The 27,968-nt window shown below is 39.9% G+C and overlaps 1 protein-coding gene across 2 annotated transcripts; it reads left to right on the top strand.

Annotated features, from left to right (window-relative positions):
* Window positions 1–27,908, top strand: LOC581219 (fibrous sheath CABYR-binding protein). 2 transcript variants are annotated; one of them, XM_030993373.1, is made up of 4 exons: window positions 1–290; window positions 18,064–19,147; window positions 22,312–25,506; window positions 27,596–27,908. In XM_030993373.1, the coding sequence occupies exons 1-4, from the start codon at window positions 255–257 to the stop codon at window positions 27,766–27,768; spliced, it is 4,488 nt and encodes a 1,495-aa protein (XP_030849233.1). In that variant the 5' UTR covers window positions 1–254; the 3' UTR covers window positions 27,769–27,908. The 2 variants fall into 2 exon arrangements, with proteins under 2 accessions (XP_030849233.1, XP_030849234.1); XM_030993374.1 differs by lacking the exon at window positions 1–290 and adding an exon at window positions 13,200–13,361.
* The last annotated feature ends 60 nt before the right edge of the window (window positions 27,909–27,968 follow it).

Genomic DNA, 27,968 nt, shown 5'->3' with positions numbered 1-27,968 from the left:
GCCATTGGATTATATAAGCAACATCTGTAGGACTTGTGGACATCAGCGTTATTACAGTTTTTCTTTAAGTCCTGCAACAAACACATCTGCTATATGTACTGAGCAGGAATATTTGTACAGCCTTCATGATCCTTGTGGAATTACACCTGGAGTTGTGACATTGATCAAAGCCTATTGGACAAGGTACTAGCTAGGCCGTACTATATCTGGCTCCTTTCTGTCCTCGTGAGCTTGTGAGACTAGTTGGTCTCACCATGGCAACAACTCCAGTGATATCCTCAGTCAGTGGGGTAAGTACAGTAAGTCTTAGACAAAATTAGACAAAAAATAAGAATTTTGTGAATTAAAAAAATTGTACCGATAATCACTATACGTATACGGGCTTCATTGGCAATGTCAGTGCGACATAGTAGCACAGAGCTGCCAACCATTCCGTTCTTGCCGGAATTACTCCGTTTTTTCCTCCAAATTACGGTATTATGTTTTTTCTTTATAAAATATGTGTTTTTTTTAATTTTTTTAATTTTTATTTTTTTATTATTATTATTTTTTTTTTAAATTTTTTTTTTTACATACCACACGTCAAACAACTGTCCTAATATGGCGATTTGATCACAAATTCAATAGAAAACTAATTTTAAAACATACTTGAAGAAAAAAATATTCTCAAAAAGGATGAAATGCCGATAACCACCCAAAAAATTGCCTGCTTGTATGGAAAAAACAGCATGATGAATGAACGTTCTGCATTGGAAGTGTGTCACCCTTGTTTTTAAGTTTTGTTTTTATGTATTCCTTTTTTTTGCTTGAAATTCCTTTTTTTTGCCATCATGATTCCTTTTTTGGGTCGCACAAGGTTGGCAGCTCTGGTAGCATGCACCTTCCCCATTTGTTCCAACAACAAAAATTACAACAATGTAAGTTTTTGTTAAAATGTGTGACTTATTCTCTAATAATATGTTACCTATGATATACATTGTGAGTAGTCCCTAAAGTGAGAAGGTGCTTGGAGGAAAATGAATGTTATTTTTGTATCCGAGAAATGAGAGATTTGTCCGTGATTACGACGCAATCCACAGACCAAGTCAGGGAAAAAATTACTTTAAAAATTTTGAGGGCTACTTTTCAAGCTTGCATTGAACTCTATGCGCACGAGCCCCTGTGTATTTTTTCTCTGGACAAAGTTGCCAATTTGAGAAGGGCAGAGATGTAGTGATCTCATATTTCAAGCAAGGTTGAGTTGTCATGGTGTAGTGGTTTACTCACATGACTCTCAATCCGAGGGCTGAGGGTTCAAATCCCAGTCTGGGACCAACGTCTCTTGGCAAGACATTAATCCACATTTGCCGCTCTCCACCCAGGTGTTAATGGGTAATGGACAACCCCTGGAGTAATAATAATGATAGTAGGGCCCACAGGAAAAGCATTATCATTAATGATGTAGAAACTCCTGGTAAATAAAACCAATTATCATTATATGATCATTATTTCGCAACTCTCTAACCATAAGTCGGATTATTCTTTCTACTTCCGATAATATGTACACAAAAAATGTAAAGATACCATTCAAATAAACAAAAATATGTGTCAAACATGTTTATTCACTGATATCATTAATCATTGCTTTCAGTATATTTACGCCACCATATTCCTCTTTTAGTTCAATAATATTCCTAGTACACGCTTGTAGTCTACACTGAATGTAGATGTACATGTAGATGTGTAGAAATAGATTCTTTATTTTATTTCCTTGTGTGAGTTGTTTCAGCTTACATGTAAGCTTGTCCAGAATGGGTTTGTATAGGCGTAGGCTGTTGTTTGCACGCAGTTTGTTTGAATTCAATATTTTGTTTCTTTTTCAAATACGGAATTCCTGGGTACACAGTGTTAGTCTGTGGCCCCCAGACTTTAATGTAGATGAGTGGGGTCGAATGGTGGTCTGGAGTTGTAGACTAGACAGTTGGGAAAGGTGGGAGAGAAGGAGGGAGAGAGAGAGAGAGAGAGAGAGAGTGCGAGTGAGAAAAAGGGAAAGAGGGGAGAGTCTGTGAGAGAGAGGGGGAGTGAGAGAGAGAGAGGGGGGAGTGAGAGAGAGAGGGAGAGAGAGAGAGAGGGGGAGTGAGAGAGAGAGAGAGAGAGAGGAGAGAGAGAAAGAGAGATGGAGAGGAAAAAAACCGGAGAGAGAGAGAGAGAGAGAGCAAAACAGATGGAGAGCGAGGGGGGGGGGCGAGAGAAAGATATATATATATATATATATATATATAGGGAGAGAGAGAGATGGAGAGAGAGAGAGAGAGAGAGAGAAAGACAGAGATAGAGAGAAAGAGAGAGGGGAGGGGGGGGGGGGGCTATCAAGAAAGAGACAAAGGGACAGGGAATTGAGAGAGAGAGAGAGAGATAGTATGAAATAAATAGATTGAGAGGAAGACAAAGAGAGAGAGAGAGAGAGAGAGAGAGAGAGAGAGAGAGAGAGAGAGAGAGATTATTAACAGTAAAATAAAATCCATTTAAAACTGGTTCTATCTAGTAAACATAACATCCTTATTCAGATGACTTGCCACAAATTCTTCATAATGAATTGACAAAAGCCCTAGAATCTTTGAGATATCTTGTACAAACTTTTGCCAGGAAATATTTTTCTTTGGTTTCTGTAACATTGATTATTGTAACAGCTTTCCTATGCGTTATTAAAGATGAGATTGAGTTCTGGGAAAATTAGTTTTGAATCTTCTCATTTGTTATTCATTCTCATATTATTAGTTTCATGTTATGTGGAAGAAAATCAGAAATATAATTTCGCATGTAAAAGCTTCCTGCCTTCTACTTAAAATGGCTGCCAATTTGAGATCATAACTAGAAGTAGTAGAAGGAATTGAAACTTTGGACCAAATTTGGATGCTGTAAATAATAAATACATGAATGTAAGCCCATGTACTGAATGGTGATTTTTTTTAAAATCATAAAAATAAATAAAATAAGGCTCAAAACTCACTGTTTCAAATAGCACCTAAGGCCATTCCATGGTAGCTGCGACCATGAAAATCTTAGAATATGCAGTTCTGATATATAATTTCCAAACAAGACTAGCAAATCAGTTGATTTTAGTCAAGAAACATTGTTTTAAAGCTAAAGTAATATCAGTCTTGGGAGAGCGCTATACAACATTAAGATTTTATTATTTACAATTTCATCACTTTAAACTCGACAACGATCATTGAATATTGTAAAATTGCATACAGTATGCTTCCAATATGTTCATTTGAACCAAATTCATGACCCCATACCAAAACTTTGTATTACCTTTAAACTTGCCTGGGGAAACGGCATGAGCCGGATAATAGGACCAGAATAATCTAGAGATTGTATTTGATTCAGGAACTATCAGTTGGCGCTGATCCATGACAGAATAAAAAGAGAGATTAGAAAGTAGTCTACAGGCACAGACTACTCTGAACAAAAAAAATAACCACAATTCCTAAGGCCTTGATCAGAGCCTAGCTTGGTCAGTCTCTGACTGTGTCAAATATGAAAGTACAAAGCCTGTGCAGCATGGTAGAAATTATTTAATCAGTCATGGAGGCATGGAGTCACAACCCTACAGACATGGAGGCTCAGGGCGAATTTGCCCCCGAAATGCCCAAAAGAGCCCCCGAAAATCAGAAAAGAGCCCCTGTAAATTTGCATAGAGTTCAATGCAAAACAGATTTAAGAGTGTTATTTCTATGCAGGCAAGCTTGAAAAGTAGCCCCCCCGAAAAATAAATATTATTTTTTTCCCTGCAACCTTAACCTTGAGCCCTTTATCATAACCCAACCCCTAGCCCAAGATTTTCTCTATTGGACATGTATTTTGTCTCCCACAAGAAAGAAATGCCACAAAGAAAAAAATGCCACCTGTCTACAGTGACCATTTTCTCTGTTGCCCATGGATGGCCTTCCAGGCCTTAAATTAATCCAAGGCCACCAAGGCCATGGCCGTGGATGCCCCTTTGATTGGCCTCAATGCCCCTTTCATTGGCCTTGGAGAGTTTTTGTGCCCTTTTCAATGTTTCCTATTTGTGCTGTAATATAGGAATGTGCCCTACAGAAAAGTGGCCTTGCTCTAAAAATATTGAAATTTAAGGCCTGGCCTTCAGTAGGTTTGATAATATGTAAACCATGAGAATGGTTTGATACTGTGAGGTTTTTGGAATGATCAAAATGAAAAAAACTTCACTCAAACTTGCTAAAAATCATCTGCACAGCACTTGTAAGTTTAGTCAAACCTTTCCAGCTGCCACAACCATAAGATTGCTTGTGGTTTGAGTAAACTTAAGGCCCAACTGCACTGCTTATAACTACTTGCGCCCGCTATGTAGCAAACAATACCTAATCGGTGCCCGTTGGTCCCCCATGATCCCCTTTTTTTTCTTATGTTAATTGAGAGCTGATTTGATGAGATAACCACCTGTCAGTGACCTTGCGGGGAGGTCTAATCCCTCCTGGCCAGTAACCTTGCGGGGAGGTCTAATCCCTCCTGGCCAAACTAGTGCAGATGGGTTTTAAAGTTTCATAACTACGAGAACTACGGTCAGTAAACTAAAAATGACCTCAACTTTTAAACTCCAATCTAACCTTCATGTTTACTGACTGTTGTGTGACCCTACATGTAACTATTGTTCAAATGACCTTTGACCTGTGACATTGATCTGAGTGACCCAGAGAAAGAGGACGGATATGGTGGACATTTGGAGCAGATTTTTAAATGAATAATAAAAATTGATAATGGGTTTTTATCAATCTTGGAGACAAAGATATTGACACCAAGCTCGTTATAAAAAGCGAAAGTCTACCGTGGTATTGTCTGTCTGTTTGGAGCCTGAAGGGCGTTAACTCCAATACTTCAGTACAGACTTAACACCCTTCTGGCTCTGAACATGCACCGTTAAGTAGGCTCTCATCAGGAAGAAACAAAACAAAACAGAGAGGAATAGTAAGAGACAGAGAAGGAGAGAGAGAGAGAGAGAGAGATAGAGAGATAGATAGAGAGAGGGAGAGAGAGAGGGTGGGAGAGAGAGAGAGAGAGATAGGGAGGGAGATGGAGATCGAGAGAGAGAGAGAGGGGAGATTGAGAGAGAAAGAGAGAGAGAGAGAGAGAGAGAGGGAGCAGGAGAGGGAGAGGGAGAGAGAGATAGATTGAGAGAAAGAGAGAGAGGGAGAGAGAGGGAGAGAGAGAAAAGATCAACATTTCGATTTTATCTAGTAAGAAAGCATTGGGAAAGTTGAAACCAAGGTTAATTGATTGACCAGTTATGATTGGCCATTAATTTTGTAGGTCAAGTGCTTCCTTAGAAATAATAGTTTGAACTTACTTGTGGGTATTTCGAAATGAAGTCTGCCAAGGGCAAGAAGTTCTTGTTCTGTTGAAGTGTCGCTGTTTTGTTTTTGTTTCTTCTTTGATGCAGTTGATGTGATATTGCCCGTTCATCCCTGTATACAAGTATACACACCTACACACATTACACACCCACACATATGTATACATTCTTGGTTGTGTATTACACAACAGTATGTTATTACATATTTGAGGACACACATTTTTGGTAGAAAGGACAATCTGGGAGTGCATTGTGTTGTAATTAAGGATCTACTTTTTTCTGTGCAAATACAGCTCAAAACTGTTCACAGGGTTCTCGAACCGAGGACGTCCTCGTTTTTTCTAGTAGTCGGTGAAGGGAAGATTAGTTCTTGTTATTGTCCTCGGTACCCACCTACCAATGCACCCACACCCACCCATGTACCCACACCCACCCATGTATCCACACCCACCCATGTATCCACACCCACCCATGTATCCACACCCACCCATGTATCCACACCCACCCATGTATCCACACCCACCCATGTATCCACACCCACCCATGTATCCACACCCACCCATGTATCCACACCCACCCATGTATCCACACCCACCCATGTATCCACACCCATGTACCCACAGCCACCCATGTAACCACACCCACCCCCATTTACCCATGCCCACCCACCCAAGTACCCACACCCACCCACCCAAGTACCCACACCCACCCACCCATGTACTAGTAAACCCCTCCACCCATGTACCCACACCCACATCCACCCATGTACCCACACCCACTCATGTACCCACACCCACCCACCCATGTATCCACACCCACCCACCCATGTACCCACACCAACATCCACCCATGTATCCACTCCCACCCATGTACCCACACCCACCCACCCATGTACCAACACCCACCCACCCATGTACCCACACCAACATCCACCCATGTATCCACATCCACCCATGTACCCACAGCCACCCACCAATGTACCCACACACCCATGTACCCTTGTTTCCAAAATAGCCAGCTATTTGGGAAATAGGGGGCTAATTTGCGCCTGTCTTTACATTGTTTGTGATGAGTGTATTGGTTTGGTGAAGACGCAATTTCAAGCTTCGGGAAGATATCCCAAGTCTGAAAGTAGCGAGTTATTTTGCAACTTTAGTCTGACGAAGACAGGCCTTATGTGGAATGGTGACTGGCAATTAAGGGTCCCGTTGGAAGTATACTTGACCTAGAAAAACTGGAGGATTTCCTGATCAGTTTGCAGGCCAGCCAGAAGTCCACCCAAGAAGAGAAGAATAAACGCAATTCAGAGACAATGGGGCGGAAAAATGAGGTCTGATACGAGCTCTGTTGATTTTACACGAGTCAATCACCTTGACTGGGCTTCTGCGCCCCCATTCACAAACCCTTACTAAGTGATTTGTCACCTAATTACATAGTGCCTAATGTATAAAGACTTGTTTTGGTAGGGGGTTTCATATTCATCAATTTTCTCATATTTTGTTACATTTAATTTGTAATGTCTATGAAAACAATGTACCTGGACAAGAAGGTTGTCGAAAAGTTGAACAAATTCCAATTTTGAAGAAAAAAAACGATGGCATATTGAACCTCTCAACATGTTGCCAATTTAAAAATGTTAAAGATTTGTTTACCTTTTGAAATTCATGGCAACAAACTCAATATACAAGTCATGAAATAAAAATGGCTTTAGTATGTTTCGAAGTGTTGCCCTCTCTACCCACGCATCTAGCATAGTTAAAGGGCTCTGAATAAGAAGAAATCGAGCCAATCAAACTACAAAATGTGGAGTAATTGTTGTGATAGGGTTAACACTACAGACCACTTGTATCTTCAGAGATCCTCTCCGAACTTTATCTGCATATTTGTGTTAGTTTTAACTCTGCCAGGACACCATTATCAAACTTCCTAAGGAAAGCGCTAATCTCTTCCCTATTTTCACGACCAAATATTTGGGAAAGATAATGGTTGTTCCTTTGTCACGTAATCTACCAAAAAAGGAAGTATTTCGTTTCACGGATGTCTAAAGAAAGACTTTAGACATTGATAAGGATTACATTGATTCAAAAAGCATATGAGACAATTTACAATATTTTATATGTTTGTTGTGATTGTATGATGTGTAGTACAGCGAAACCTGTCTATAAAGACCATCCAAGAGACAAGGAAATTTGTTCTTTATAGGCAGGTGGTCTTTATGTACAGGTTCCTTTAGTACATGTTTCAATGAGAAACCATTTTCAAGGAAAACAAAAAATGTGGTCTATGTAAACAGGTTATCTTTCTATACAGGTGGTCATTAAGGCAGGTTTGACTGTAGTAGATTAATAATGGTAGGTTAACAAAACGAATTAACAGTCATTCTTTTGATTAATAGATTAGTTGTTTGATTGAATAATTGGCTGAGTGATTAGTTGATCATTTGACCGATTGATTTGAACTAAGGGAAAGATCATTTGACCGATTGATTTGAATTAAGGAAAAGATCATTTAATGATTGGAATTAGAAATTTCAAAAAACGTTTTCCCCAACGGTTTTTATGACGCTACAGTCTAATGGGGAAAATGTGTATGGTAAAACCAGTCACTCAAAGAGTTTTTACTTTTTTTAACCACTTCATGATCATTATGAAGTGCAATTTTTTTAGGGCTTCAATATTACACCATATCACAGACACTGATAACACATAGGGACATGCATCTCAGATTTGTAAAACTAGAAACATTGTTAAACCATGCCTTTATCTGAACCCTCACCTGAACCTAACCTAAAAGTAAAGCCCATATTTATATTTATATTTTTAATGAAATAGAGCAGGAGCAACTTTCACCAGAACAAACTATTGGAGCACTGACTCCCCCCCCCCCCCCCCCCCCCCCGCTAAAGGGGATAGTTTGCTCGTACAGACCCTTGACAGGCGTGATGCATAACAGTGTCTGCGCTGTGAGACTACGCTGCAAGCATCCTGCATAGGCTCTGTACTTAAACTAAGCTCCTCCGGAGTCAGACACAGCCAGAGACTGACAGAATCAACCTCTGCTCAAGACTTTAGGAGTTGTGTCAAATTAGAGTCTGTGGTGGCACACCAGAAAGGGAGAGACAGAGAGAGAGACAGAGAGAGAGAGAGAGACAGAGAGAGAGAGAGAGAGAGAGAGAGACAGAGAGAGACAGAGGGAGAGGGAGAGAGAGACAGAGAGAGAGAGAGACAGAAACAGAGAGAGAGAGAGAGACAGAGAGAGACAGAGAGAGACAGAGGGAGAGGGAGAGAGAGAGAGACAGAGAGAGAGAGACAGAGAGAGAGAGAGAGGGGGGGGGGGGGGGGTGTATTAGAGCTTTAAAAAAGAATGAGAAAATGTTACACTATAGTCCCATCTGTGTCAACATTGTGTTGACCTCCCCTGACCTTTCCAAACTCTGCTGAAAGCCAATATTTCCTCTGATCCTAACCGTACAATGACAATGACAGACACATCACAGCTGATTGAAGGTGATTAGGAACATTAATGTTTTGTTAACATTCTTCTTTTTTGTGGTGAATGTTGCAAAGACCGCATCTCTTGTTCTCACTCTCTCTCTATTGAGTTTTTTCAACTATGGGGGCAGTAACACTGAAAGCAAAACTCATTTGTTTATCTTACATTCTGTAAGTTTGTCAGTTGCTAAGCACATTCAAAAAACCACTTTAGAAAACCCACTTCTAGAGTGTGTTTATACCAGTATTTGCTCATAAAACTCGCCTTGCTTCTGTACGTGCTATTGCATTCAGAGCAGCGAAAGAGTAGCGCATGCGCACAGCACCAAAAAAAAAAGCATGAACAAAAAAACAGAATTAGCGAGCACCAATTTAAAAAAAATTGTTTTTTTCCAGTATTTTAAATGGGAGTTTAAAAACTGGGACAATTTCTTCTAATTTTGACTAGGCGTTGTGGCGTGCGCCTGTAATCCAGCTAAAAGTGGAAGTTACAAACTGATTCAGCCGAGGACGCAGGTTCGAAACTGAGTCACGTCTTTCGGATGGTGACGTTTAAAGGTCGGTCCCCAGACATTAATAATCATGTGATTGATACACGTCTGTAAAAATCCAATACACACACACACACACTCTTATTTTGATGATTCTAAAACCTCGTATTACTCCCAATACTCATATGCTACGTGTAAATTATCAGCCTTTTCCAATGGCTTTCACACAGTGCCTTCCATGCACAATGCAAGAACTTAACCAGAGTTTATCTTTAATGTTTACATGCTCTCGTGTGAACCTTGCCCCAGTCCCTGTCCCGGATCCCAGCTTCCCACCTCTCCGATCTCTGAAACAATACCTGCTCTGTCACAGAGCTTTTTATTTTATCATCTGTTTCCCCTCACCTATCTGAATGTTCAAAGAATACCTCGCTGAACTTCAATGTCAATACCAGCCTTCCTTTCACAGACAGAAGGCCGTAAGCGACTTCATAATGGAAAAGAAAAGTGCAGTTAACCCTGCCTGACTCGAAGTCACACAAGTCAAATTTTCCCTGAGTGAAATAAATTATTTTTGATGAAATTGTGCAAAACATGTGTTATTTACACTTTGTACATTGAATTTTGCATTAGTCAAACTATTTATTTGGCTCCTAACATGGATAATTGTACCGGGAATGTGCCTAAACATAGTTACAAGTTTACAACTACACACAAAATGACAACAATTTTGATTTTTCAATGTATATGACTGAGGAGGGTCTATTCTCATTAGCCGACCTATAATAACATGCTATCCATTACATATTTTGAGTATCACCCCAAAGGAAAGACACTGAGGAGAAATACAGAAATTAATGATATTTTTGTATTACGAACGGGAAAGTCATTCACGATTGCGTATCCAATCCACTGGCCAGAATACCAATACGAGGTTTGCATCTATAAACTTAGTGATTTTATATTGACAAACATTTGTGACTTTCTTTATTAACTCATTAACGGTTTTTAAATGCTGATACTTTTTAAAACAGTATGGATGTCATTTGTTTCCTTTTGCTGTGCTTTAATAGTTATTGCAGAAATCACAATTGTTACACTCCAATCGTGAACCCCACGTGCTGTACCATCCGTTTGGTTTGGTTTTAAATTCCTGCTTTTGTATGATTGTATCTTTTTCACCCATCTTGTCTCTGTGTTATATCCGTTTTGTGTTCATGTATTTTTAATTTCTTTCATTAAAAAAAAATGTATGGATTTATTTACTCCCTTTCCGACTCGAGCAAGGCTCGATACATACCCAGACGCCCGATAAACATAGGCGCCCCAGATTAAAGTCTGTACCCTCCAAATTTTCAAGGTATATCTGCTTTGTGTTGATATATTTTTAGTTTCTTTCATATTTTTTTTTGAATTAATTTTCCCCCATCTCCTTGTCAAGCTTGGCTCGACATTAAGGGGCACCCATCACACACCAAATTTAAGTCTGGACCTCCAAATTGTTGAAGTTTTTACATGTAGGGTTAGTATATACTGACTGTAGCTAAATTTCATTCTGCCCCCTTCCCAAGAAGTAAATGTGGGGCCCTGATTTGTCATAGTTATCATGTTTTTTTTGGTTGCGTCTTCTCATCACAGTGTTTTTGTATTTGGGTAATTCCATAAATTAGGGACCCACTTTGTGACATGTTCAGTGTCCCCCTTACACAAGGAACCCACACGTACTTGTGGCTCTGAGTAAAGACTTAAATAGCGAAGTGAGATTATAAAGTGATTTCCAAGCATAATATTGCATCCTCATACCTAGAATCACTTAACAATCTCACTCCACTATTTAAAGGAAACCAAAACCTTCATACTAAGTTACTTTTATTGTAAAGTTTAAGATATTTGAAAAATATCAGTGACAATTTGAACAAAATCGGGCAAGGAATAAGGAAGTAAGAGCTTTTTGAAATGACTAGTCACTAGAGGGCGGTATTCAATTTGATGACATCATCTGTGAACAACTCTCCATGCCTTTTGTACATCAAATTTCATGTTTTTCCTTCTTTCTTGTGATTGAGATAATGTACTCCCCCGAAAGCAAGATATAGAATGCAAAATGATATTCTACTTCACATGTTATGAAGTCGGATCAAGAACACAAATAAATACGAAGAAAACAAAAAAATTGTGAAATTTTATGTACAAAAGGCATGGAGAGTTGTTCACAGATGATGTCATCAAATTGAATACCGCCCTCTAGTGACTAGTCATTTCAAAAAGCTCTTACTTCCTTATTCCTTGCCCGGTTTTGTTCAAATTTTCACTGATTTTATTCAAATCTTTTAAACTTTACAATAAAAGTAACTTAGTATGAAGGTTTTGGTTTCCTTTAAGTCTTTACTCAGAGCCACAAATATGTATGAGTTCCTTATGTAAGTGGGACACTGAACATGTCACAAAGTGGGTCCCTTATTTATGGAATTACCCATTTACACGTATCTGCCTCTTTCACTCCATGTCTGTTTGTCTGTCAGTTTTTCTGTCTGTCTGTATGTATGTTTGTTTTCCTTACATATGATTGTATGTAGGCCTACAATTTAAGTTTTCTTGTGTTATGGGCTCCAATCTATCTTGCTCACAACTTGGTCAAGATCTCTCTTCCTGTCTTTCTCTGAACAATGTTTTGCTTTCCCTTTTGATTTCACTATGATAACACTTGGCCAAAAGTTATTAAACTCTCTCTCTTCATCTCTCTTTCTTTCTCTCTCTCTCTCTCTCTCTCTCCATCTCTCTCCATCTCTCTCTCATTCTCTCCACTAGACTATCTATCTTAATACACATTGTGGTTTTCTCCCGTTATTTCTGATGCAAGGCACTCTCGTGAAGATATCAAATTCTCTTTCTAACTATATCTCTATCTCTCTATTCATACTTTATCTGTGCTACAATGTTATGTAGTTTCCTTCAAGTCTTTCCACTATGATAGTACTTTACCCACATGTACCGGTATGTAATTTGTCACCCTTTCTTCATCTCTTTCTTTCTCTCTTTTTCTTTCTCTCTCTCTCCCCCTTTATACAATTTTTTACAGATTGCTTTCGATTTTATCAGCTATCCCTGTCTCTTTCTCTCTTTCTCTTTTTTCCCTCTGTCTTCATCTTTCCCTGTCTCTGTGTGCCTCCCTGTATGTCTGCCTATCTTTTTGTATCTATCTCTATCCTCTGTCTTCATCTTTCGCTGTATATGTCTCTCTATCTGTCTCTCTAACTGTCTTTTTACCTTTTACTTTTTCAGCAATGGCAATGGCACTAAGTCTCTTTTTCCTCTCTCTCTGTCTCTCCCTCCCTTTCCCTCCCCATCTCTCTCTCCATAAGTACTCTTCACACCAATGCTAGGTTTTGTTTGGCTTTGTTTTCTGAGGTTTAGCTCTTGAACCAAAACTGTAAAAAAACAAACTCTTGCCTCTCTCACTCTTAACTCTATCTCCCCTTCTTTCTTTTGAATAGTATTTCACTTTCCTTGGTTTCTTCCTTATAGCACTTCAACTCCAAGCCATAAACTCTCTCTCTCTCTCTCTCTCTTACTCTCTCTCTCTCATACTCTCTCTCTTACTCTCTCTCTTAGTCTCTCTCTCTTAGTCTCTCTCTCTTTCTCTCACAATGTTTCACTTTTCCTTTGGCTTTTTCTGTGACGGTGCTCCAAAGCCAACCCGCGAACTCTATCTCTTTCCTACAACAACCTTTCACCCTTCCTCTTGTTTTGTCAGCACTAGCACTTCCCCTGAGCCACCCCTCCATCTCTCTCTCTCTCTCTCTCTCTCTTCGTCCAACTGAATCCATAAAGCGTATCCCTCGCTTGACTTCCTTACAAATGCATGCTCTGTCGGTCTCTTCCTCACTCTGCCGATATCTGTCTTTCGGGATGGTTGTGTCTGCGCTCTCCTCTTGATTGTCACTCTGGAACAGATTCTGCGTTAACTCTGCCCTTGTGAGCGATTGATATTGGATATTTTTCATTTGCCATTAGATCCAACACTCGGTAAGAACAGTCGGATACTTTGATTTGACATGGTTAATTGAGTCAAGAAATCTTTGCAATCATGAGCCTACTTTGAAATCCTTGATTTCTTGTGATCATGTTGTGCTTGTAAATGTGCTGCAAAATTGCGTTGTAACCATAATAATTTCAATATTTTGAATATATACTCAGTAACAACAGTGGGATTTAACTTGACACCTTCATTTGACGTGGTGAATTGATTCAAGAAATCTTTGCAGTCCTAAAAAGTAAATCGTGAATTCAATATTTTGAATATATACTCGGTAAGAACAGTGGGATTTAACCTGATTCCTTGATTTGACAAGGTTAATTGATTCAAGAAATCTTTGCAGCCCTGAAAAGTGAATTGTGAATCTATTTTCTTGTCATGAGGCTACTTTGATATCCTTGATTTCTTGTGATCATGTTGTGCTTGTAAATTTGTAGCCATACAGCATTGTATTGATAATAATTTCAATATTTGGAATATTTGTTTGAATTTATTTTCTACTGGTAGCTAGAAAAGCATAACCTTGAAGCTTTTATCTTGCAATAACTGCCCTTCTCGCTCTTAGCTCTTTCATACAACTCTCTTCACATCATCATCATCATCATCATCATTATCATCATCATTTTTTAAAGTCAGCATTTTCCCTCGTACGAGGGGTTACTGACATTCGCGCCATGATGACACTCCCTCTCTCCCTCCACTTTTTCTTGTCTCGAGCATCGGCCTCACTTTTACCAACCACACCCTACAGATGTGTGATGCTTGAGAAAGTAGATCTCAAACTAACGATGTCTTTGATTGTTGTTTAGACACACCTTACTGCATTATTCCTTCACCATATCTTTCCATGAAATCTTTCCACGAAACCATTGCAAAGGTTTTTTTCACATTTTTTCTTTATCATATATAAAGTTACCTGTAGATACCAAGGTAAGGGATTCAAACCCCAGCCCCGCAAGATGTTTATAAATCTACATTTGCAACTCTCCAGACTCCTCCCACGTGTAAATGGGTACCCGATATGCTTGAGCGCTAGTTATTTTGGCGGCTGGGACATATGCAAGAATAATCAATTGCTTCAATGGATATGAGCACTATATAAGTGGCTATATTTTTTCTATCATATTGTTACCCTTTACTCCATGTCTGTTTGTCTGTCAGTTTGTCTGTATGTATGTTTGTTTGCTTATGTACGATTGTATAAAGTAATAATCCATTGTACTCTTTTGCAATTGGTGACTTATCCATTCTTTTCATTTGATTTGGAGAGAAGCAAAGGATGGGATAGGAGTTTTTGAGATTAATTGATTGATACTGCATCACTTTCTTTTTATTCTAAATTTTCAATTTTGATGAATATTTGCTGCGTTTTATGAGGACAATTCAGGGAAGGAAAATAAGGGAAGTGAATGGTGTCTCATCATCAACATGTATTATGAAATGAATTGTTAAAGCCTATCTGCACTAGGAGGGATTAAACCTTCCTGCATGGTCACACCGTCACTGCCGGTTGGCCATCACTATGAACATGACTGACAAAGAAAGCGGACAAAATATACAGTTCCTCAGGTAGACAGAGGAACATACCTTCACTGCTATTATGTAAAAATATGTAGAACAGGTGTCACATGCATATTCACATCTTAGCAGTGAAGGGATGTTCCTTTATCTACCTGAGGAACTGTATATTTTGTCCGCTTTCTTTGTCCGTCATATTCATAGTGTATCTCATCAAATCAGCTCTCAATTAACATAAGAACAAGGGGACCATGGGGGACCAATGGTGACCAATTAGGGATTGTTTGCTATATAGAGGGCCCAAGTAGCTATAAGTAGTGCAGTGGGGCTTTAATAGCTAGGTGATCACCGGTAAGCCTCACTCCAGTCTCCCTCTTTCCTCCATACTGCAATAAGGAAATGAATTATGCAAATTACTGAAGCAAGATTTTTTCTCTTGATAAGAAAATATCATATCATTAAAGGTCATGTACATGTACAATATATAAGTCTTAAAAATAGCAAAATAATTTGGGGTCACCCCACATTTTCTTTAAACTGAAGTTTCCCTTTTTTGTCTGTATTGCAATACGGAAATGAAATATGCAAATTAATGAAGCAAGTTTTTTTTTCTTGGTGAGAAAAAATTATAGTAACGGTAAAGTTTATGTACATGTATGGTCCATCAGTATTAGTTTCATGCTCGAAAGTACCTCTGCATTTGCCCAGCTGACCGCCACTGGTCCCACTGGTGCTCTTCTGTGTATGTTTGCATGAGCAGGATAATCAATGATGTCTCCCATGCTGACTGTGTACAAGTGTACATTAATGGAAGTAGAAGAGGGGGGGGGGGGGGGGGGGGGGTCATGGTCTTGCGCCCCTCCCCCAGCTTCCCCTGATGTACTTGAGTACAGTGTAGACTATACAGGTAGTGTAAACTTCTACGCCGCAATTCCCGACTCCTAAATTTACCAATTTAAACAGGGCCCCCAGTGCATGCAATGATAGTGCTCAGTTCTGCCCCCCCTGTTGAAATATATAAGAAAGACTTGCTTGAAGCCTTTTAAATGTAATGCTCTTGTGGCTCCCGACTGATGCACATTTCATCTCTTTCCATAAATGTTATTGTTATCTCTATAGTTCTGACAGTTTTCTATTTTCTTCATCACAGAAATATCAATTTCATGATTTTTGTTACCCCCCCCCCCTCCTCAAAAAATACCCCAAAGCAAAACAACAACATCATCACTGTTCAGTTATACTTATTTAAATGCTGTTGATTAATTGCCTCACATTAATCTATTAATCTTGTTCAATGTTACTCTTCAGACAGTAACTTTCCATTGCTATCCAGGAAATAGAATATATTTATTGAACAATCTATACCAGCGCACCCAGTCTTCTGTAATCCATATATGTCTGTCTGTTGTGTGTGTATTATATATTGTTGATATCTTGCGAGTTGATAAGTTATTTCTTAACGAGGATGTGGATTTTTTTCCTGTTCCTTCCTCCTTCCTTGCCTGATGTAGACTGCATTCATTTAAAGGGATCCTATCGGGAAAGAGTATTTAAAGGGGAATGCGACTGATCTTGTGAAGCTCCTCTCCAACTTGCTCTGTACATAATATTTCATAAAATTTTATTTATTTTGTTGTTATTGATGAAGGAATAGACTTTTTCCTTACAGGAGGTGAAGAAAAAACAGATTTGCAATAGTCATATTCGGTATGATTGAAAGTATTTAGGAGGGAAAATAAAAATGTCTTTTTTTAAAGTACAGAGCAGTAAGAACCCTAATGCACTTATTGTTATTGCGTGAACCTTACAATCATTCATGATTGATAACTCTATCTCTCCCCCTCTCTCTCACTCTCTCTCTCTCTCTATCACTCTCTCTCCTTTTTGATCTTCTGCACAACCTCTTTTTCTATAAGAAATGATTTTTCTCTTCATCGTTCTGTCGTCTCTTTGTAACTCTCTCTCTCTTCCTCTCTTTCCCTCTATCTTACTCTCTCGCTCTCCTTTATTTCTTTTGCACAACCTCTTTCTCTATACTAAATTATTTTTCTCTTTACCGCTCTGTCGTCTCTCCTTAACTCTCTCTCTCTCTCTCTCTCTTACCCTCTCTCCTTTTATTTCTTCTGCACAAACTCTAAGGCCCGAATTCACAAAAGAGGTTTGAGCTCAAACCTTGGTTTTTGTACGTCATATGACGAGTTTTACGCGTTTTTTACAAACCTGGTTTGTAAAGAACAAAAGGAGGTTTGGCGAAACAAAAGGAGGTTTGAGCTCAAACCTTGGTCTGAGCTCAAACCTTGCTTTGTGAATTCGGGCCTTAAAGTTTCCTAACCAGGAGTGTGTCTGCATGGTCTCTAATTCAAATGACAACCTTGAACTTTAAAACTTTGACCTAAACTTAAAGTTAACTTAAAGTTCAAGGACTGCCATGTGAACGCAACTCTTGTGAACGGTAATAGCTGAGAAGAGAAACATGTAATTTCCTTGATAGTGTAGTGTTATGTAATAGATCAGGATATATATATATACCATAAAACTAATCAATGCGAGTAAATATTTGATTTGGACATAGAGGAAAAGTGCAAGTGAGACTTGTGGACACAAAGAGATAGCAAGAGAGAGAGAGAGAGAGAGAGGGGAAGATATATTAAGAGAAAGAGAGAAAATGAGGGATAATCTTGAGAGAGAGAGAGAGATAGAGAGAGAAAGATGTGCAATCAATTGCAGAAATATAAGTTTGTTTCGGAGCCCAGGTCTCAAAAGGCCACTCCTGACAAGGATTTGATCTGTACTCATTTTTTACCAATGATTATATGACAATAACGAGTTTAATCCATTTTTGTTGTTGGTCATAGCTATAAAATGTTTGTGGTGTTTTGGTCTAGTGGATAAGTCATTGGCCTACCAGGTTTCAAGGTACCATGGTTCAAGCCCCTGCCATGGCCCTCATGTCCTTTGGCAAGACTCACTAGACTGGGTACCTGGCAGGAATTGATTCCTTGAAATGCAAGAGCACTATTATGACAGATTGCCAAAGCTGGGGTTATAATAATTGTGGAGCGCCAGGAATGTCAAATATGACAGAGCGCTGTACAAAAATCAACTATTATTATGAACTACTTTGAAAGACTCCGCCTCTCAAATGTTTTTGATTTGTTTTTTGTCTTTCTGCAGATTTTTAAAGGGTACTTGATGATGGATGGCGACATAGCAAGAGAATCGAGCGGCAACGAGGATTTTGAAATCATCGGTGGCGACTCGCCCGGATGCAGCAAGTCTGACGGAGACGGAGTAGTGGTTTCAGTCGAGGTGGACGTCATCGCTAACGGCGATGAGTTGTCTTCCTCCAAGCAACTTGATCTTGAGGAGCCCTCAAGGATGAACGGAGATGATGCGGACCAACGAGGAGAGGAGGAAGGTGAAATATCAAACGGAAGGATAGAGCGGGAGGAGGGAGAGGACAAACCAAAGCAATCTGCAGAGGATTTGATAAATGAGTTTGGCATGTCATTGGACAGCGGTGTCCAGGAAGAAGAGGAGGACAAGGTTAGTCCAGATGTCGGAGACGTGGTGGAGGAGGATCAGTTGTCAGCGACAACCTACAAGACAGAGGAAGCAAGCATCAGTCTGGATACTCTTGCCAAAGAAGAAGAGGCTGAGCCAACACCTGAGGTTGATGATGGTGGCCAGGAAGGTGGTGTTACCATCGTGGTTGATCTTGTAGGAAAGGAAGATGATGATACTGCGGAAACGCAAGACAGTACTCCAGAAACACCGGAAGATTCTCCTGCAGATACCGATGGCGTTTCCGAACCCGCCCCTGAAGAGGTTGCTGAGGATACTCCTGAACCCGCCCCTGAAGAGGTTGCTGAGGATACTCCTGAAGACATCACTGAGGATGCTCCCGAAGATATCCCTGAGGATACTCCCGAAGATATCCCTGAAGATACTCCCAAAGATACTACAGAGGACAGTGCTAATGACCTCATTGAGGACACTCCCAAAGACATCATTGAGGACACCCCCAAAGACATTCCAGAGATGGAGGAAGATCCCAACCAGGACTCGGCCGTCGATGTGAACCTAGACACGTCTCAGGACACGTCTCTCGACATCTCCCAGGAGATCAGTTTGGACGTTTCTCTGGACAAACCCCAGGAGACTGCCGAGAATCAGGTAGACAACACACCAGCGTCCCAGGATGACGACCAAACCCTGACAGAACAGAGCTTAGATGAATCCCTGAACTCCGAGGAAGGTATGTGACCACCTCCCTCAAACTTTCTCTATTCAATATGAAATTTGTTTTGTGCCAACTGCCAAACCATTTTGACTGTAAATGTCTTTACCCTTACCAGCTCCAATACCTGAAACTCTGCCATCCGTGCTGTACAAAATATTTCTGTAATTTTTAACATGGTGCATCAATCATAAATACACAAGTTCTGAGCTGACTTTTATTGTCTCCTTGAATTGTATAAAAATACTTTGCATTAATTTGTTTCAAAGTGTTACCCATTGGTTTTATTTTGGGCACTTAAATTCCCTCTTAAAGGTAAAGACCAGTTATGGTTATGCGATTGCATTGTGAAAGAAACGTTGTGGAATCGATCAGAAAAGGTTGATCATCTAGCATCTGCAAGGTTCTGGAATCATCAAAATGATAAGAAATTTGTCCCATTCTTCGTAAAGTTACAAGCACTATACACAGAAAGATGTATATGGGACTACCCTATATCTCTCACAGACCATGAGAGAAACAAATTTACCAAATATATGAATTAGTAGGCGGTTTCCGGGCAAATTTTTTATCATCATGTATTAGTCAAATCATATTCTTTCACATAATTGGTAATGAGAGCTTCCATTTCATTTTTTGAAATTGGGGCGTTTCCAATACTGGTCTTTACCTTTAAAGAGTAAGTTGAGGTCTGGTCATGCAATCGCAAGGTGAAAGAAACGGTGTATTGGTGTATACTGTAAGGTTTTGGAATCTTCAAAATGATAAGTAATTGGCCACGTCTTGCTAATAGTCACATGCTCTGTACAGGAAAAGAATTATACAGGAGTACGCAAACACGTGGCATGAAACTTGTGGTCCACAACCTATAGCTGTTACTTTTCATATTTTGAATTTGGGGGCATTTAAAAAGTGTTATTCTTCTTAAAGGGACATTTTTCTACAACTCTCTTCCACACCTACAGAAAAATAATGAAAAAGCTCACAAATGATTTAGTCGCCTTTTCCAGAACTCAATCTTAACTTCAAGGGAATTACTAAAAAGAAAGAAGAAAGAAATCAGGATCAATCATGTTAAGTGCGCGATCCACACTGTCTGCTATTTTTGAACAAGGAAATAGAATGGCTTGCATATGGTATGTGTAGCCAGAGCTCAGAACTTGTGATATTTAATGACCGCATCGTATTAAAAACTGAAACTAGAGATGATGTACACAAGAATGTCAGTGACCACAAGTAAAATGATGACAAATCTCTTGGAATAGGAGTTTTACTTTCAGCTGCAGAAGATGAAGTACCATACTTGTCACAAAAGGCCTGTCTTCATCAGCTCGAGTTTGTCAAATAACCCGCTATGTTAACTATCCCGATCGCAAATTATCCAGCTAATTTGCGTCTTCATCAGCCCATAGTTGCAATTAGCGGGATATTTGGTTGAGAAAATATCCAGAGAAATGTTGGGCTTGTTTCCAAAATATCCCGCTATTTGGGAAATATCAAGCTAATTTGCGCCCGTCTGAGCTAGTTTGTGATGAGCGTATCGGTCTGGTGAAGTGCGCAATTTTAAGCTTTGGGATAATATCCAGAGTCTGAAAATAGCGGGTTATTTGTCAAACTCGAACTGATGAGGACAGGCCTAAAGAGTTCTGCTGAAAGCCAAAAGTGCATTAACACAGAGTTAACACCCTTCTGGCTCACAACAGACCTTAAATGTTTGTGATGTGGATATTTTTTTTCTCTTTGAATCCTCTTATCACTGGTGGAAAAGCGCCGTTGTTATTTAAAGTTATGTTGGCATGATCGTTGAATATTCTTAGTGCTGTGCTTAGTTGGGGTTTTATAGAACTTTGGTGAGAGTTTATTTGCTTGTTTTAGTTGCATTTAGATTAGTTTGATTTCTTGTTCATTTCCAAAACAAAATTAGCACTTTACATCTCTAGACAAGGTATGGCATAAGACTTATTGAATGCTGATTGAGAGGGTAGCATTCCAGGGGGCGTTTCACAAAACTTGTCATCAGTGACAAATGACTTTTTTAAAAATAATTTACTGAAATCCTTGCTTCTGATTGGTTATCAACAGATTTGTCACTGATTTTTGTCATTTGTCATTGAAAAAAGTCTTTGTGAAACGGGTCCCTAGACAACACCAAGTCTCTGTAGAGTCCTGCACATGAATTGACATCAAATATGTCTCTCTTTCTCATCATTTGGTTTGATAAAACTACGATCAGAGCCCTTTATTATAAAGAATTGTGATATAATCAATTGCAACCTAAAAATAATCACAACTGTCTCAGTCAGCTGTTAGATCCTGTTAAGGGGGAATTTGATTATTGATTAGCCAAGTCCATGTTTCACAAAACTTGATATCAATAACAAGTTTGCAATTGCATTTGATTGGCTAAGAATAAATTTTTCATAGAAACTTAGCTTTGTTATTGATAACAAGTTTTAGGAAAAGGGCCCTGATTCTTTCTCCTGTTCAAAGGCCACATGAAGCGGTTTCACCTGGAGCACCTCACATGGTTGCTCAAGCAGCATGTCCATAAGTCTTTGCCATGCCTTGTGTTGCACAGAAGTGCTTCAAGGGATCACTTTCTTTGTTTTCATAGTGCATGCATACCCTATTTTGTTTTCTTGTCTAATTTGTTCCTTCTCTCACAAAATGTGTTTATGTTACATATTGTTTTCATTTTGTCTTTGTTCTCGTGTTTGTTTTCTGTTCAAAGTTCTATTAACACAAAGGGAGGTCAAAAGCACTAACTTAATTCAATTTGGCTAAAAGCAGCAGTAGAAGCAAAATTTGCAAAATAAGAGCTGCTTTTTATGTTTTGTTTTTGAAAATTCTACTTTTGAAATTCAAATTTAGGTAGCCTTGGGTAATTGGGTTAACAAAAAATTGTTTCACATAGGATTAACGGAAGCGACTCCATTCCGACTCCAAACCGACAATTCTTGGCCATGCGCCGTAAGGTAACTGTTGTTCGGTCTGTTTTTGGTCTGGTGTTGCTCTCGTTGGTGTGGGAATTAACATTCTTTGCAGTCCAGATGGGTTGGGCAGGGTATAGCCTTGTCCTTGAGGAAACTGGGCCTGGTTCTTTCATGACTAGACCAGGTCTACGTAAGTCTACTATAACTAGGTGACCCTAGTGATCAGTTAACATGACATTTCTATTACAGCGGAGCCAGTGGTGACACCAACACCTGATGCAGATGTTACACAGGGAGAGGCAGAAGATGGAGCTGAGGGTGAACCAAAGGAGAAAGTAGTAGCAGAAGAGAAAGAGGAGGACACTGCAGCAGAAAAAGATGAAGTAGTAGAAAGTGTAGAGGAGGAACAGACAAAGGTAGAAAATACAGAACCTGTAGATGAAGATAAACCTACCGCTGAAGAAGTTGTAGAAGAGAAAGAAGAGGAAGTTTCTGAAAAAGCAGATGACGTAGACACAAAGGAAGAAGTTCCAGAGACTGAAGTTGCCAATGAGAAGGAAGATGAGGAAGCACCAGCAGCAGAAATTGCTGAACAGCAACCTGAAGAAACGCCAGCTGAGGAACAAATACCTGCAGAGGAAGAAACACTTGCTGCTGAAGACACGCCTGCTGCAGAAGAATCGCCTGCTGCAGAAGAAATGCCTGCTGCAGAAGAATCACCTGCTGAAGAAGAAACACCTGCAAAGGAAGACACGCCTGCAGAAGACACACCTGCTGCAGAAGAAGCACCTGCAGAAGAAACACCGGCAGAGGAAGAATCACCTGCTGAAACACCTGCAGAAGACACGACTGCTGCAGAAGACACACCTGCTGAAGAAGACACACCTGCTGAAGAAGACACGCCTGCTAAAGAAGAAGCACCTGCAGAGGAAGAATCACCTGCTGCAGAAGACACTCCAGCCGAAGAAGAATCGCCTGCTGATGCAGAAACACCTGCAGAGGTAGAAACACCTGCAGAGGAAGAAACGCCTGCTAAAGAAAAAACACCTGCAGAGGAAGAAACACCTGCAATGGAAGAAACACCTGCAGAGGAAGTATCACCTGCTGATGAAGAAACACCTGCAGAAGACACACCTGCTGAAGAAGACACGCCTGCTGAAGACACAGCTGCTGCAGAAGAAACACCAGTTGAGGAAGAGATGTCTGCTCCTGAAGAAACGTCTGCCATTGAAGAAACAATTGGTACTGAAGAAATGCCTGCTGCAGAAGAAACGCCTGCAGAGGAAGAAACACCTGCTGCAGAAGAATCACCTGCTGCAGAAGAAATGCCTGCAGAGGAAGAAACACCTGCTGCAGAAGAATCACCTGCTGATGAAGAAATATCTGCTCCTGAAGAAACGCCAGCTGAGGAAGAAACACCTGCCATTGAAGAAACACTTGCTGCTGAAGACACGCCTGCTGCAGAAGAAGCACCTGCAGAAGAAGAAACACCTTCTGAAGAAACACCCGCAGAGGAAGAAACGCCTGCTGCTGAAGAGGAAGGTGAATCCAAAAATGAAACTGACTCTGAGGAAGTGAAGACGAAACGAATGTCTACTGCAGACTTGGTGGAAGAATTTGGGCTTGCATTGGACGAGGGTGATCAAAATGCAATTGATCAGGAAATTGGAAATAATTCAAGTGGTGAAATAGTTAAGGAAGAAGAGGTTGTACCAACAGAACTAAAGCCAGAGGAAGCAGATGTTAAATTAGACTTTTTATCTAGCACAGTGGAAGGTACAGAGGATGGTGCTGAGGAAAATGAAACAGTGGATACTGTGGATGGGGTGAATACAGAAGAGGAAGCAAATAATTTGGAGGTTGTTCCCACACAAGAGGCAGAGGAAGGGTCAACAGAACAATCATCAGAGGAAGTTAAAGTAACAGATGTCAGGGAACAGGATGATCAAGAGAAGGATGAGGAGGATGTTCAGGGTCAAAGCGAGGAATGCATAGAATCCCAACCTCAAGAAGAAAGCAAAGCCAAAGAAGAAGAGGAAGCAGATACTGTTGAAGAATCATCTCCAGTTGTTCAAGAGGCTGATGACCATCCTGTAGAAGAAGCATCGGAGGAAGCATCAGCTGCTGTCGAGACAGAGGCAGAACCAGCAACTGAGGAAAAACAAGAAATAGAGGATAAGGAGGCTCCAACGGAAGAGGAATCTCCTCAATCAACAGGTGATGTATCTGAAAATTTACCTGAAGAAGCACCAGAAGTGCCTGTTACACGTGATGAGGTGGTAGCAGAGGAAGAAGCTGTTCCTGTTGTTGGTGAAGCAGAAGGGGCTGCTGTTCAGGCAACTGAAGACTCAGCCATTGAGGAACAGGAGGTCATTGTTGAAGAACCGGTGACTGAAGAACATACAGCAGATGTGGAAGTGTGTCCTGGAGATTCACTAGATGCTGGTGTGGAGGTAGTAACTGAAGAAGCACAGGCTGATTCAGAACAAGCTGAAGATGCAGAACCAGCGACAGAAGAATCAACAGATGCAGAAGTGTGCCAAGATGCCTCAGAAGATACCAGTGTGGAGGCAGTTGCCGAAGAGGTGAAAGAGCCAGACACAGAAGAATCTGTTGAGGTATGTCCTCCGGTCCAAGATGATGTTGTAGAGGTCGTTGAAACACAAGAGACAAGTGTCGAACTTGAACAGCAAGCAGAAGCCACAGAACCACAAGAAGAAGAGAAGGAGGAGGTAGTTGAAATGGAGATTGAATCAGAGGACGCACCTGCAACAGTTTCAGATGACATCAGTAATGAAGTATCTACAGAGGAAATAAAGCAGGACATTGCAGTGGAGGCAGGCACAGAGGTAGATGTACAGGGGGTGGAAGAAGAAAAAGCTGAGGAGAAGGTGGAGCAAATTGAAGAGATCAAACAAGAGGTTGTAACTGATACAGAACAAATGCCACAGTCACAAGAAGCAAGTGAAGAGACAGTTGAAGTCACAGCTGAAGAACCTAAGGAGGAACACCTAGAAGAATCACAGGCAGAGTCAACGGAAGAAATCAAAGAAGATACACCAGAGGGGCCTGTTGAGGAATCTGCAGAATCAACAGAAGAAGTCAAAGAAGAGACACCAGAAGAGCCTGTTGAGGAATATACAGAATCAACAGAAGAAATCAAAGAAGAGACGCCAGAAGAGCCTGTTGAGGAATCTGCAGAATCAACAGAAGAAATCAAAGAAGAGACACCAGAAGAGCCTATTGAGGAATCTACAGAATTGACAGAAGAAAGCAAAGAAGAGACGCAAGAACAGCCAGTTGAGGAAACTTCAAAGGACACACCAGTCATAGATGCTAGTAAAGAGAAACCTGAGGACCTTGTCATCAATGGACATGGGGAATTTCATCTCACGAATGGACACCATGTCTCTGAAGACAACCTCATGACCAATGGCGACCAAGGTGAGTGAGGACAGGCATAAAAATACATGCTGGAAGGTGTTTCACAAAGATCCCAAGTTGAACTTAACTCTAAGTTGGACTTAAATATTATGGAGAGCCATTTGTAGCCTTAAAAAAAGATATATTCAAAAGCAAAAAAAAATCAAGTATTTTAGACTTTTTATAAATTCCACATCAAAAACATGAAATCTCCTTGATAATAGAGAATATGATTGATTTGAATCAACATTTTATGCCTTTTAAAATAACTTTTAGCAAAATATTGTTATAGATGCAAACGGCTTTCCATAATTGTTAAGTCCAACTTAGAGATAAGTTCAACTTGAGATCTTTGTGAAACACCCCCCTGGTCTGGTTTTCCAATAATGTAATGAAATTTATTCAAAAATATCTGATTACACAGATTTTAGGGAATGAGATATCAAAAGTAATATTGTTGTGGACTTATTCTTATTATACACCATGGATTTCCAATTCACAATCAATGATTCTACAAACCAAAAAGTGCAAAATTCAATATTTTCATAATTATCTTCTGTTTCTTTTTTTGTTAATGGAGGGGGGGGGGGGGGAGAGGGTGTTTTGTTTTTATTTGGTGACAGACATAGGTTGTTTGTATACTATTTAGCTAATGACTTGAATAAAAAAATCATGCTTGGAAAGCCAGACTAGATATCAATGTAAGAAATAAGAATACATTCCAAAGGAAGCAAAAAATACTCTGTGAAGGTAATTGGCGGGAATATTAAAAGTTTTAAGTACTTGTCCTTCAACAAAAGTTTGAGAATATTATAGGAGATGTGTTCCCCCCCCCTTTTCTTCTGTTCTGTATGTTTGTCATGTCAGTTTGTCATTCCCTCAATCCATGTCCTTTGTTTCCCTTCCACCTTGTATTTCCTCTCGTTCCCTCAATCATCCAATTTGCCATTTATACATAGATGCAAAATCCTAGTTATCTCCATGCAAAATCCTGCATTTAGACTTTAGATCAACTAGCAAGTAGGAAGGAATTAAAAGTGTCTTAATAGTGAGCATGCCCAGTGTAAGACTGGAACCATGTAGTTTGAAATAGAGTAGACTCAGTCTTTATACTAGTAGCTCCTTTTGAATGACAACAATCTGTAACCCCCAAAAGATAGCAATGTGAAAGGCATTGATATTAAATGCTCAATATTCATACTTAAATATAAATCTGTGTCTAAATTGCAATTGATGGAAAACAATATTAATTCAGATAGGGCTTTGGACGTATTTTAATACATTATCATCAGTTAAGGACTTGAAGATCATCTTCTACATGAAACACAAAGCCATAGGCGTTGGATGGGTGGGAAAGTTGCGTCACAGGAAGCAAAGCCATAGGCGTTGGATGGGTGGGAAAGTTGCGTCACAGGAAGCCCCTCCCTACATGTACTTTCAAATGTAAGGCATTGTGGATGTTAAGTTGGCATCAAAATTAAAAGATGACATAATAATTTTGAGAAGCAAATGATACCAAAGATACAAAATATTAATTTAGATACATTGAAATTAATTTGGATGTTTTGTTGTCCATTTAACGTGGTGTGTCGTTGTTTTGCAATTGTGTCGTATCATATGTCAGCTTACTTGTATTATGTTTGGGTAGAATTATTTGTCTTATTCCTCCAGGGTTGCGAGTTATCACTCTTCAAACTTTCCTGTCTGTCACAAGAGCATTCCTTTGAGCAAGTCTTTGAGGTTATAGTTATATCAACTTAATAAACTTTTTATTTTTCTTTAAACGTCAGAGAAAGAAAACAGTGAAATAAAGCTGAGAAATCTATTTTTGGATATACAGCTCTTTAGTGGAAACAGTTGGGATGAGTCCCTGCAAGAAAGTTTGGAAAGTGTGAACACTCCCCCAGGAGTACATGTACATGTTCTTTGGTGTTTCTTAGCTTGGTGCCTTCACACTATCAACTAACATGGGTAAAACTGACACGTTCAATTGTTTTTCTTGTTTCTAACACCCCCCTCTCCTCGTCCGCCATTGTATCCTCCCCCATCGACATTCCCCTCCATCCCACCTCACCACCACACCCCCACGTCATTGAATGGAACAATCCAGTTCCAGAGATCACGAGCCCGACCAGCCCTAAGCCAATCCTTGAGCGGCTGCTATCGTGGGAGAAGATTGCGAAAGGTACCATAAATGAATCCCACTATGCATTGTGTACGCATGCACTGGCGCCATCTATACGCAGAGTTTGGCCAACCCGGTTCCAGCTGGACATACTATAGTGGATGTTGCTATGTTGGGCAAATATATGATAGATGAAAATACAGTTCAACCTGTTCCAACCTTAAGCCTCAGTCACAAATGCCGTTACGAACTGCTACGAACGCCGTACAAGCGATTTTCAGACAATGGAAATTTGGGAAGACAATGGAAAAACGGAGATTCGTACAAAATTATTGTTAGTACGAACGTTTGTGACCGT

This window comes from Strongylocentrotus purpuratus, unplaced genomic scaffold (assembly GCF_000002235.5).
Source record: "Strongylocentrotus purpuratus isolate Spur 01 unplaced genomic scaffold, Spur_5.0 spur5_scaffold_20, whole genome shotgun sequence".
NCBI classification, from domain to species: Eukaryota; Metazoa; Echinodermata; class Echinoidea; order Camarodonta; family Strongylocentrotidae; genus Strongylocentrotus; species Strongylocentrotus purpuratus.
The sequence above is the reverse complement of the archived record's forward strand: the minus strand, read 5'-3'. Positions and strand labels throughout refer to the sequence as shown.

Bases quoted from the DNA above. Each gene is read 5' to 3' on its own strand.
- LOC581219 (XM_030993373.1), top strand. From the start codon at position 255: ATGGCAACAACTCCAGTGATATCCTCAGTCAGTGGG. The intron at 291-18,063 runs GTAAGTACAGTA...GTCTTTCTGCAG, and splicing joins TGATATCCTCAGTCAGTGGG to ATTTTTAAAGGGTACTTGAT. The intron at 19,148-22,311 runs GTATGTGACCAC...TTTCTATTACAG, and splicing joins ATCCCTGAACTCCGAGGAAG to CGGAGCCAGTGGTGACACCA.